The sequence below is a fragment of the Dipodomys ordii genome, unplaced genomic scaffold (assembly GCF_000151885.1).
Source record: "Dipodomys ordii isolate 6190 unplaced genomic scaffold, Dord_2.0 Scaffold11, whole genome shotgun sequence".
NCBI classification, from domain to species: domain Eukaryota; kingdom Metazoa; phylum Chordata; class Mammalia; order Rodentia; family Heteromyidae; genus Dipodomys; species Dipodomys ordii.
The window spans coordinates 8,510,888-8,521,973 of NW_012267227.1; the positions used below are offsets into that span (position 1 = coordinate 8,510,888).

Below are 11,086 nucleotides of genomic sequence, written 5' to 3' on the forward strand. Positions count from 1 at the left end.
TGCCCGGGCTGGCTTTGAACCGCGATCCTCAGATCTCAGCCTCCTGAGTAGCTAGGATTACAGGCGTGAGCCACCAGCGCCCGGCCTGGCTTACATTTTTTAAATAATTTGTAGTTTACAAGTATTTATGAGAGGCTGTGGACGATGGCACACATGAATCCACCACATGCAGCAGTGGCTGTGTGCTCTTGCCAGGCAGCAGTGGAGAGCGGTAGTGAGCCGGACTGTTGGCCCATGAATCCAGAAACAACAGTGCTTTACAAAAGTTTGCCTACCTCTGATCAGTGGTCTACAGCATCTACATTCCTATCTTAGAAAACAGGCCACATGGGCTGGGAAGGTGGCTCAGAGGTAGAGCGCTTGCCTTGCATGCCTGAGGCCCTGGGTTCGATTCCTCAGCACCACATAAGCAAAAAGAAAAAAGCCTGAAGTGGCGCGCTGTGGCTCAAGTGGTAGAGTGCTAGCCTTGAGCTGAAGAGCTGAGGGACAGCGCCCAGGCCCAGAGTTCAGGCCCCACCACCGGGCCCAAAAAAAGAAAGAAAGAAAGAAAACAGGCCACAGTAGTAGCTGTTGTTGCTATGCAAGGCATTCCATCACACTCCCCACACCCACATCTGCACAATCTCATCAGCTAAGATATCCAACTGCTACCTGTGTCCTTAGGGTTTCACGGGGATAAGATTCGGTATCATACTCCTATGTAAATGGAGTGTCACAGCATTCTGCTGACTTCTGTGAAACCTCTCTAGGAAGGCCTTTTTAAATCAGAAGTGCTCTGCAGGTGAGCCTCGCTTCCAGCAGACTGGAGGACGTGTAAGATACTACAGGAAGGTAGATATCTTCTGAGAGTAACCGTGGTTGTGAACCTAGGACAGGCATGCTGCCTGTGATTGGTGTCCAGGTGTGTCACCGTCCCAGCCTGAAATGGATGGGATCTTTACAGAACAGACCCCCATCTTCATCTTCCCCATGGATAATCAAGTGTCACATTCCACACAGTGACAGTGACCTGGACAAACAGTAGCGTGAAGAACTCCACCTGACACGGGAAAAAAGAGCTGTCCTCACCATTGCTTGCTTTTGTGCCAGTCCTGGGGTTTGAACTTAGGACCTGGGCACTATCCCTAGGCTTTTTTACTCAAGGCTACTGCTTTACCACTTGAGCCACAACTCCACTTCTGGCTTTCTGGCGGTTCTTGGAGATAAAAGCTTCAACCAACTTTCATGATCCTCAGATCTTAGCCTACTGAGTGGCTAGGATGACAGGCGGTGAGCCACAGGCATCTAGCTTGTTTCTATTTTTGACTTTTCCAGAATGTCAAACCCTATAATGAGCCCCATAACGACATTTTGGACCAAAGATTGGCCTCATACATAAGAGCAGTTTCACAGGATTATCGCAGCTGAGAAATGTGCACCAGCCAGAAAAATCAGACTCTGCCTGAAGTTCCCACGGCTGGAACTGCCCAGCCTTGTAGCAACCAGAGCACAGCCCGTCATCAAACATGCGTGGCAATAGACACTGTATACATTTTTGAGTCTGGAGCCCTTCACCTAGCATCACGGCTGCCATTGCACCAGTGGTCCACTCCTGTGTAATGCCCAATAGTCCATCTTATACATATACCATAAGTAGTTCATCCACTTACCATTTCATGAACATTTGAGGCAATTATGAATAAAACTGCTATAAACATTTATATGCAAGTTTGTCTTTTAATGTCTAAGATGAATGTCTAGGACGGGACTCACTAGATGAAGCGCAATAGCTAGTTCTTAATGAATGAATGATGTCCTTGTATTTCAAGTATAAAACCAGTTAAGTGCCACTTCAGTAACATTCCTTTTTTGTTTCTGAGCTCAGCAAGTTGTTCAAATAATCCACCCACCTAGTGCCACGCGGATCTCACCTTCTGCTTTTTGACCTTAAGACTCTGAAGAGTTATGAGAGTTAGGCACCTACAAACAAATTTAATCCATAAGGGTTTTTTTTTGCTGGCATATATCTCCAAAAATTAGTAAATCCTTTACCTATCTGATCTAGTTGGTGCCATTTTTGTAACTACAGTTCATCCCAAGACTGTAATTCTTTTTTTTTTCTTTTTTGCTGGGCTTGAACTCAGGGCCTAGGCACTGTCCATGAGACTCTGTGCTCAAGGCACCACTTCTGGCTTTTTCTGAGTAGTTTATTGGAGATAAGAGTCTCACAGAGAGCCAGGCGGTGGTGCCTCACGCCTGTAATCCTAGCTGCTCAGGAGGCTGAGATCTGAGGATCGCGGTTCAAAGCCAGCCCGGGCAGGAGAGACCGTGAGACTCTTATCTCCAATAAACCACCAGAAAACCGGAAGTGGCGCTGTAGCTCAAGTGGTAGAGCGCTCGCCTTGAGCTGAAGAGCTGAGGGACAGTGCCCAGGCCCAGAGTTCAAGCCCCACGACCGACAAAAAAAAAGAGTCTCACAGAGTTTTCTGTCTAGGTTGGCTTCAAGGCACAATCCTCAAATTTCAGCCTCCTGAGTAGCTAGGATTACAGGTGTGAGACAACAGCACCCAGCTATAATTCTTTACCGTACAGAAGTCTCCTTACCTGCCAAAGACCAGGCCCTGGCCCCAAACAATGGCAGTGACGTACATCTACATATAGGTATACATAGATGATTATGGTTTCACTTACATAGCAACACAGGAAGAGACTAACAACAAATAACTGTGATAAAAAAATTATATAACAAGAGACTATAAGAAGCTGTGAGACAAATTAAGATGAGAGAGTCAGAAAAGAGTCTAATGGTGTATGTCCCCTGTACAACTAATGAACCCTTAACAACATACTTTTGGGGAGAGAATAGGAGAGGTCACACCAAATGGGGGGTGGGCAAATGCAGTCATTGTGTTCAAAGTATGCTATAAATGTAATGAGGGTATGGATGGGGTTGGGCAAAATGGGAGAGTGGAGTTGAGATCTCTTTGTATAGGCTGGGATTGTGGCTTAGTGGTAGAGTGCTGGCCTAGCATGAATGAAGCCCTGGGTTTGATTCCTGAGTACCACATAAACAGACAAGGCCGGAAGTGGTGCTGTGACTCAAGTGGTAGAGTGCTAGCCTTGAGCAAAAGAAGCTCAGAAACAGTCCCCAGGCCTGGAGTTCAAGCCCCTGGACTGGATCTAGCTACAGTTTTAAAAATTAAAAACTATCCTTATATATATATATATATATTTAAAAATAGAAACATAAAAACCGTCCCATTATTCCTGGGATGACACAGGACAGCACAATGAGTCCTGAATGGAGTGAGCGGCAGGTGCCGGCCCTGTGACACAGTGGCAGGCTACACATTCCTTCTCCTGTGGGAACTAACAGATGCTCCATGACTGACCAATGGGGGGACACACGAGACACAGAGCTGACGCATTCAGGCAGCAGGGAGGGAGCCTTAAACTTCATCAAGCTGCTCTAAATTGTCTCGTTCTGGAAGCTTCCAACGGCAATTGTGAGACATGGAATGAATGGTTAGTGATCACTATTACCTCTACGACAGTAAGCTTTTGTGATGTTATTCAGGTGATCCTGAACTTTTCCTGTTAAATCTGTTCCTAAATAGCTTGTAACTGCCTAATTTCTTGGCATGTGAGTTTACATGATGTTCATGTGTATATGTTGTCTTTACTAATTTGGGCTGGGAAGGTGGCTCAGTGGTAGAGCACTTGCCTTGCATGCATGAGGCCCTGGGTTCGATTCCTCAGCACCACATAAGCAAAAAGACAAAAGCCAGAAGTGGCGCTGTGGCTCAAGTGGTAGAGCGCTAGCTTAGAGCTGAAGAGCTGAGGGACAGCGCCCAGGCCCAGAGTTCAGGCCCCACAACTGGACCAAAATAAAAAAAAATAATAATTTATGTCATCTTCACACACGATCATAAAAGATAGAATAGTGTCTGCAAGCAAATTTAGGAAACATATCAACCGTGGTCCAATCCTCCTTGAAACAACATTTTCTACCTGTTCCTGAGCAAACTACTGAACTTCCATAATCTGTAGTTGTTGTTTATCTGTAGTTGTTTTGTTTTTAATGAGGACAGTATTTAGTTTGCAATAATACTTTGAAGGCTACATGAAGTAATGTGGGTAGAGTACTTGTACATGATATTATTTTTCTTCAAATTAGTTTTTTAACATTTGCAGGGAAGAAGATCCACACATACCACTGAACTTAAAAATACCACCAGAGTGGGCACCAGTGGCTCACATCTGTAATCATAGCTACTCAGGAGGCTGAGATCTGAGGATCACAGTTCAAAGTTAGCCTAGGCAGGAAAGTCCATGAGACTCTGCATCACCAGTTAACCAACAAAAGCTGAAAATGGAGCTGTGGCTCAAAGTGGGAGAGTGCAAAAGCTCAGAGACAGTACTCAGGCCCTGAGTTCAAGTCCCAGGTTCAGCACACACACATACACACACACACACACACACACACACACACGCACAAAATAGCAATGGTAGTTACCATTGTACTCACCTTGAACTGGCATTTCCTTCTTCAGAAGATTTGATGTGTGCTGATAAAGGCTGAGATTGTATTTCCTGTTGATCCCTCTAGTTAAATGAGTAAGAGTGACTCATATGTACCACCCAAAACACTAGACAATCCTAGAATCTACACAAGCCCTCATTGCCCAGGCTCCTCACCCCCTATGATAACAAAGCACTGAATTAGAAATGCTACACAGGAAAAGGAAGTCCTGCTGACCCCAGTTTTGCTCTATTGAGTCAACTATCATTGATTCCACTTTTATCTAGAACTCATTTTATTTCAAATATCCTTATTGAATTATCAGCATTAATTCTAGAGATACGCTTAAGTATTAATATTTTGGTGTGAGAAAATATTGTTCATATTAATGTCCTTATTAAATCCAAGTGGAAAACATTTTCCAGTGGCTTTTAGAAAATGTATGTCTACCAAAAGCAGGATATATATATGAATGTTCAGCTTGTGGTCATGTGTTCAGCTAAATGTTTATGCTTTGGGTACTTTGGGGTGTGACATATTGGGTACTCTTGTATATGTATGTTATACATTAAATTACAAAGTTAAAAAGGGTGATGGTAGCTCACACCTGTAATCCTAGCTACTCAGGAGTGTGAGATCTGACGAGTAGTTTGAAGCCAGCCTGGGCAGGAAAGTTCATGAGACGCTCATCTCCAAATTAAGCAACAAAAAAGCCAGAAGTGGAGCTCTGTCTCATGCGGTAGAGTGCCAGCAATAAGCAAAAAAGCAAGGGACAGCACCCTGTCTCTGAGTTCAAGCCCCAGGACCAGTACAAAAAAAAAAAAGTCGGCTACCATGCTTGATAAGAAATGTACTCATTATCTTGCCCATGTAATTGTAACCCTCTGTACAGTATTTTCACAATAAAAAAAAAAGTTAAAAACTTTGCACCCACAGGGAATACCAGTGTATTTACTTACTAGTACTTCCTCAGCTTGCTGAACCAGACGAGCTGTTTTGGCCTCCAATTCTGCATTCAAACGCCTAAAAACAGAAAATCAATAATTGTGTTAAGCTGAAACTCTAATAAAAAAATAAACGTCAGCAATAACAAGTTACTAAGTAATCTAATCAACACACTAGAAGATACACATGACGTTTTTATCCAAACATGAACACAATGATCAGTACTCATGTCTGACTTACGCAAGTCTTCCTACCTGTGCAGGAACTTGCAGGGCAAGTCTTGGCCATTCCACGGCCTTAGCCCAGGCCTTCAACGGAAGTGACTTAGCTGAGGAAAATTTAGGAAGAAGAAAGTGGGTGTGCTTAATTTTTCCTGCCCAGGCTGGCTTCAAACTGTGGTACTCAGATCTCAGACTCCTGGTGGCTAGGATTTCAGGTATGACCCACCAGCGCCTAGCCTCATGCTTCTTTTGAAGTTATAAAAAGCTGACAAGTCAAAAAAAACCTTGTTTTTTTCAGGCAGGAGAATCAGAAATAACATGATCACCTCCATCTCCATGCTCAGGCTGCCTTAATAGTTTGATGGTTTAAGAAATATACTTTATGTATATATACATTTTCTTGATCCATTCATCTACTGAGAGGAATCTGGGTTAATTCCATATCTTAGGTATACAATGGAATTCTATGCTTCCATCAGAAAGAATCTTATCACCCTATTCATTAAGGAAATGGAAAAAATCATATTAAGTGAAGTAAGCCATACCAAAAGAAACATAGGCTCCATGGTTTCCCTCACTGGTAATAATTAGTATACGCCTAGGATAGTCCTAGCAGAAAATTACAATAGCTCAATAGCCATGTATGACCATATAAAATGATGTTAATTGAAATGAACTCCAAGATGTAGAAACAAGAGGTTTTTGTTGGTTTTGGTGTACTGTTTGCAGTTATTTCTTTTTGCTTTCATTTTTTCCTTTGGTTTATTCCCTGCTTTTTATTTCGGCACCCTTTGTCTTGTATAGAAGTTTATCTGATTTGGAGAAGGGGAAAGGAATCACAGAAACCATTGGACCAAGGGTGAACCAATGCAACAGCAATACTCACCAAGACACTATGTTGGAAATAAACTTTACAATTTGAGGGGGAAGAGAGTCAGAGGGGGAGGGAAAGCAGGAGAAAACAGGGAGGGGGGAATACTGTTCAAAAATAAATATACTCATTACCTGACTTATGTAACTATAACCCCTCTGAACATCACCTTTAGAATAAAAAAATAAAAGATTGCTTGGTTAAAAGAACAATAAGAAGGCCAGGCGCCAGTGGCTCATGCCTGTAATCCTAGCTACTCAGGAGGCTGAGATCTGAGGATCACAGTTCAAAGCCAGCCTGGGCAGGAAAGTCCATGTGAGACTCCAATAAACCACTAGAAAACCGGAAGTGGTGCTGTGGCTCACCTTGAGCTGAAGAGCACAGGGACATTGCCCAAGCCCAGAGTTCAAGCCCCACGACCAACAACAACAACAACAAAAAGAACAATAAGAAAAGCTTATTACGTTGGTCTATATTCTCCCCTCTTCTCTTTATTCATTTACCCTTTTCCCATTGACCTAACCCTACCCCACCCCCTTCCAAGTATCTGCTTCTGGTGTTTTCTTTTGCTGAACTTTAATTTGCCTTTCTAAGGAATTACACTATTTGAGATTTCACATGAATGTACCATATTTTAGTTAATACGTTTGTATATATACTTGCACACCACCCAATGTATTTACTTCTAAGTTTATAAGCTACATTTAGCTTCTACATATAAGAGAAAAGGGGTAGGTAGATGAGAGATGAGTGAGACACTGCTTTGTTAGATGACAACTCCTTTGTACAGCTAAAGACAATCATTTTAAAAATGATCCAAAGATCAAGGTTCAAAGCCAACCATGGCAGGAAAGCTCAGGAGACTCTTTTCCTCCAATTAACCACCAAAAAAAAAAGCCAGAAGTGGAGCTGTGGTTCAAGCTGTAGTGTGCTAGCTAGCCTTGAACAAAAAGAACTTAGGGACAGCCTTCAGTTTAAACCCCAGAACGAGCACACACACACACACAAAAACAAAACAAAACAAAAACACCACTGGCAAGCCAGACTCACTCAGAAGTGTCCTGGCACTGAGAATAAACAATTCAAATAAGAGCAGTAAATAGGAACAGAAGCCAAACTTAGCAGCCAGAAGCTGATGCCCTGGTGAGTGCCATGAGTTACAGAGGGCCACATCTGTAGAACCTCTGCCCATAGCCTGGAGGAGTGAAATGCAGCCAGAGGAGTGATGGAAGACTGCCTAGAGTAACTAAGACATATGGGTGGCAACACAGGACACTCAGGAACTCACATTCTTGCCTAGAAAAATGGATGCACATTCTACTCTTCTGCACATCACAGGCCTAGCCAGAGTTGCTCTGCTCCTCCGCCTCAGACAGGCAAGCCTCAAGAGTACAGATAACTACCAACTGTCTCCGCCACAAAAATGCAGCAACTAGAGTATTTTCAGGCATGGTTCTAATAAGCCCAATGATGGACCAGAGCAGCTGCAAGACGTGTACATTATAACCAAACAGTTCACCTACTATATGCAGGTATTTAATTCTATCTGGTACTTGATAGTGAAAATAATTGTTTTGGCAGCTGGGAGCATAATTCAAACTCTAGTAACTCTAAATAACAACAAAATACACAAAGAAAACAACTATTTTGGTTCCAGCACAAAGGAACAACAGATCTGGTTGTATAAATGCAGTTTTCATCTTGGTAACAAGACTGATTTGAACACAGAGGGGCAGCAGGCATTCTCTTCCTGGGAAAGTTGGCTTCTGTGTACTTTAAAAACCATACAGTAGGTACCAGTGGCTCACGCCTGTAATCCTAGCTACTCAGGAGGCTGAGATCTGAGGATAAGTGGTTCAAAACCAGCCAGGGAAGAAAAGTCTCTGTGAGATTCTTACCTCCAATTAACCCCTCAAAAACCGGAGTGGAGCTGTAGTGCAGTAGCCTTGATCAAAAGAGCTCAGGGACAATACCCAGGCCCTGAGTTCAAGCCCCACAACTGACAACAAAGGAAAAGAAAGACAAGTAACCTAAGTGGATTTACTATAACAAACCATGCTAATTGCAAAGAAAAATGAAGGAAACAATAGAAAAGCTCAGCAAGGGAGTCTCTCAAAGAAGGCCACTCAGGAAGGGCTCATCATTTCCCTGGAGAAAAAGAAAAGCTTGCAGAAATGAAGGACTAACAGGTTTTTAAGCAATAAAGGATAGGAGATCCGGCTGTCAAGATCTTGAAGAGAAACAGGAAAGCATTTTGGCTTCTTTTTTTTTTTTTTTCTTTTGTTGCTTTGTGCTACTCCTAGGGCTTGGGCATAGCGGGGCCTGGGAGCCGTCCCTGGGCTTTTTCACTCAAGGCTTGAGCTCTACCACTTGAGCCCCAGCCCCGTGTCCGGCTTTTTGGAGCTTCATTGGAGATAAGGGTCTCATGGACGTTCTTGCCCTGGCTGGCTTGGAACCTGACATCCTTAGCTGTCAGTCTCGTGGATAGCTAGGATTACAGGTGTGAGCCACCTGCGCCCGGCTTGCTCTCGGCGTTTGAAGGAATGGAATAACGTGACCAAATCTAAAGATCACCCTGGCTGCGAATGAGAGACATGGAAGCTCACCAAAAAACACTTTTTTTTCAGGAAGAGTTGCTAATCACACTGAGAACGCAAACTCCCGCAGCTCCTTTCTCCAAACCTGATTCCTGTCTCCCCACCCCCTTACCTCCCACCCCCCCAAAAAAAAATTGCTTTCCATTTAGAAAACAAAAAGCACTTTTTTTTTTTCTTTTTTGCCTAAAACTTTGCAGCTGGTTTGCCCTTCATTTCCTGAGGCGGGGGATGGGGGGGTGGGGTGGGAAAGAAGCACCCAACGACCACTTCCAGGAGCTTGAAGTGGACCACACGACTCTACAGTCATTCATTCATTCACTCATTCATTCATTCGTACCCGTGAGACCTGAGATCGAAGTCGCCTTTGGCAAAACCTCTGCGGTGGCTGACGACGGTCTTTGACAAGCGTCGCTCAGTCATTTCTCTCCCTCCCTCCCCACTGACCGCCCCCCTCCATCCCCCCACCCCCCCTCCCCTCCCCCACACACACCCCACTTCCAGGCATGCGCAGCGCCATTCACAGGTGAAAAAGATCAAGGTGTGGGGGGGGGGCCTCTGGGGGAAGGAGAGAGCTTCCCAAGAAAGAAGAAGGGCAAGAGTCATGATAATGAAGGCAGCAGGGGGCGAAGGCCGCGGTCCTCACTTGTATTCCTCCTCCTTGGCCAGCAGGTCCAGGCGCGGGGCCGCGGGCCGCGCAGCCCGGGGCGCGAGCCGAGGCCCGGGGACGCCGCCTCTCTGCAAAACAGGCAGAATCGTTCACTCACAGACCGCCAAACTGGACGGAGCCTCGACCCACCACGCCGCCCGCACGCAGGAGTCTGCCGTTCAGACTGACCCGAACACCGCGGCTCCGTCCCTCCATCTAGACGCGACGCGGTTACCTAGGCGACAGCGCATCCTCGCGTGTCTTCTCGCGGGAGTTTCCAGCAGCCTCCCGCCAAACTAGACCCACTTCAGGCTCGTGAGCCCAGAGCTGAGGCTCTGCCATCTGGTGGTAGAGATGTAGTACTACAACGGACCTGCTCCCAAGGTCCACTGAGGATTGAGCTCTGGAGCCTGGTATGTAAGTATTCAATTTGAGGGTGACAAGGTGTCGATCAAGGAAGGCGGGTCTGTTTATATCTAAGTTTTAGTAATCAATGGGTAGGTCTATTTCTAGGTAATAATTAGGGAAGCTCCCTACCCTGCTGTGCTTTCCCAAATAGAAGTAGCCAATCCCACCTCATTTGTTTTGTTGGAAATGCACTTAAGGGTTTGGACCCAAAGTTCTCATTGCCAACATTTACAGCATGACTAAGATATTAACGTGGGCACCGGTGGCTCACATTTGTCATCCTAGCTACTCAGGAGGCTGAGATCTGAGGAACCCAGTTGGGAGCCACAATAAGCAGGAAAGTTCAGGAAACCACCACAAAGCCAGAAGTGGAACTGTGCCTCAAGTGGTAGAGCACTAGCCTTCAATGAAAAAGCTCAGAGAGAGTGCCCAGAACCCAAGTTCAACTTCTAATACCAGCACAAATAAAGAAATAAATATACTGTGAATGTCACCATTAAGAGACTATGTTGGAGACAGACTCCACCTTACAAGAAGATCAGTGCCAGTGACCTACAGACAAAAAAAAGTACATCCCTCTCAGCACAACACAGCCAAAATAGAAGAATTCTTTGCAGTATTGAAGGAAAAATCTCCTGAATAAAATATAGACACTGATGCCCGCTCTTGGTAGCTCAAGTATTATTTGTTACACACTATGAAAGTGAGTCTAAGAATCTGTGAGGTCTTCTGAAGTCTTAAAAAACAATGCATCAGGAGCTGGGAAGGTGGCTCAGTGGTAAAGTGCTTGTCTTGCATGCATGAGGCCCTGGGTTCCATTCCTCAGTACCACATAAGCAGAAAAAGCCAGAAGTGGCACGGTGGCTCAAGTGGTAGAGCACTAGCCTTGAGCTGAAG

The 11,086-nt window shown here is 44.7% G+C and overlaps 1 protein-coding gene across 1 annotated transcript in view; it reads right to left on the bottom strand.

Annotated features, from left to right (window-relative positions):
• The window catches only part of Tex9 (testis expressed 9), a 21,824-nt gene extending 11,827 nt beyond the window's left edge, over positions 1-9,997 (bottom strand). Inside the window, exons 1-4 of the mRNA XM_013009949.1 lie at positions 9,971-9,997; positions 9,779-9,870; positions 5,461-5,524; positions 4,508-4,584 (exon numbers count right to left, since the gene is read on the bottom strand). Coding sequence (XP_012865403.1) covers positions 4,508-4,584; positions 5,461-5,524; positions 9,779-9,870; positions 9,971-9,997 — 260 coding nt within the window. The remainder of the gene's footprint in view (positions 1-4,507; positions 4,585-5,460; positions 5,525-9,778; positions 9,871-9,970) is intronic.
• Positions 9,998-11,086: the final 1,089 nt, after the last annotated feature.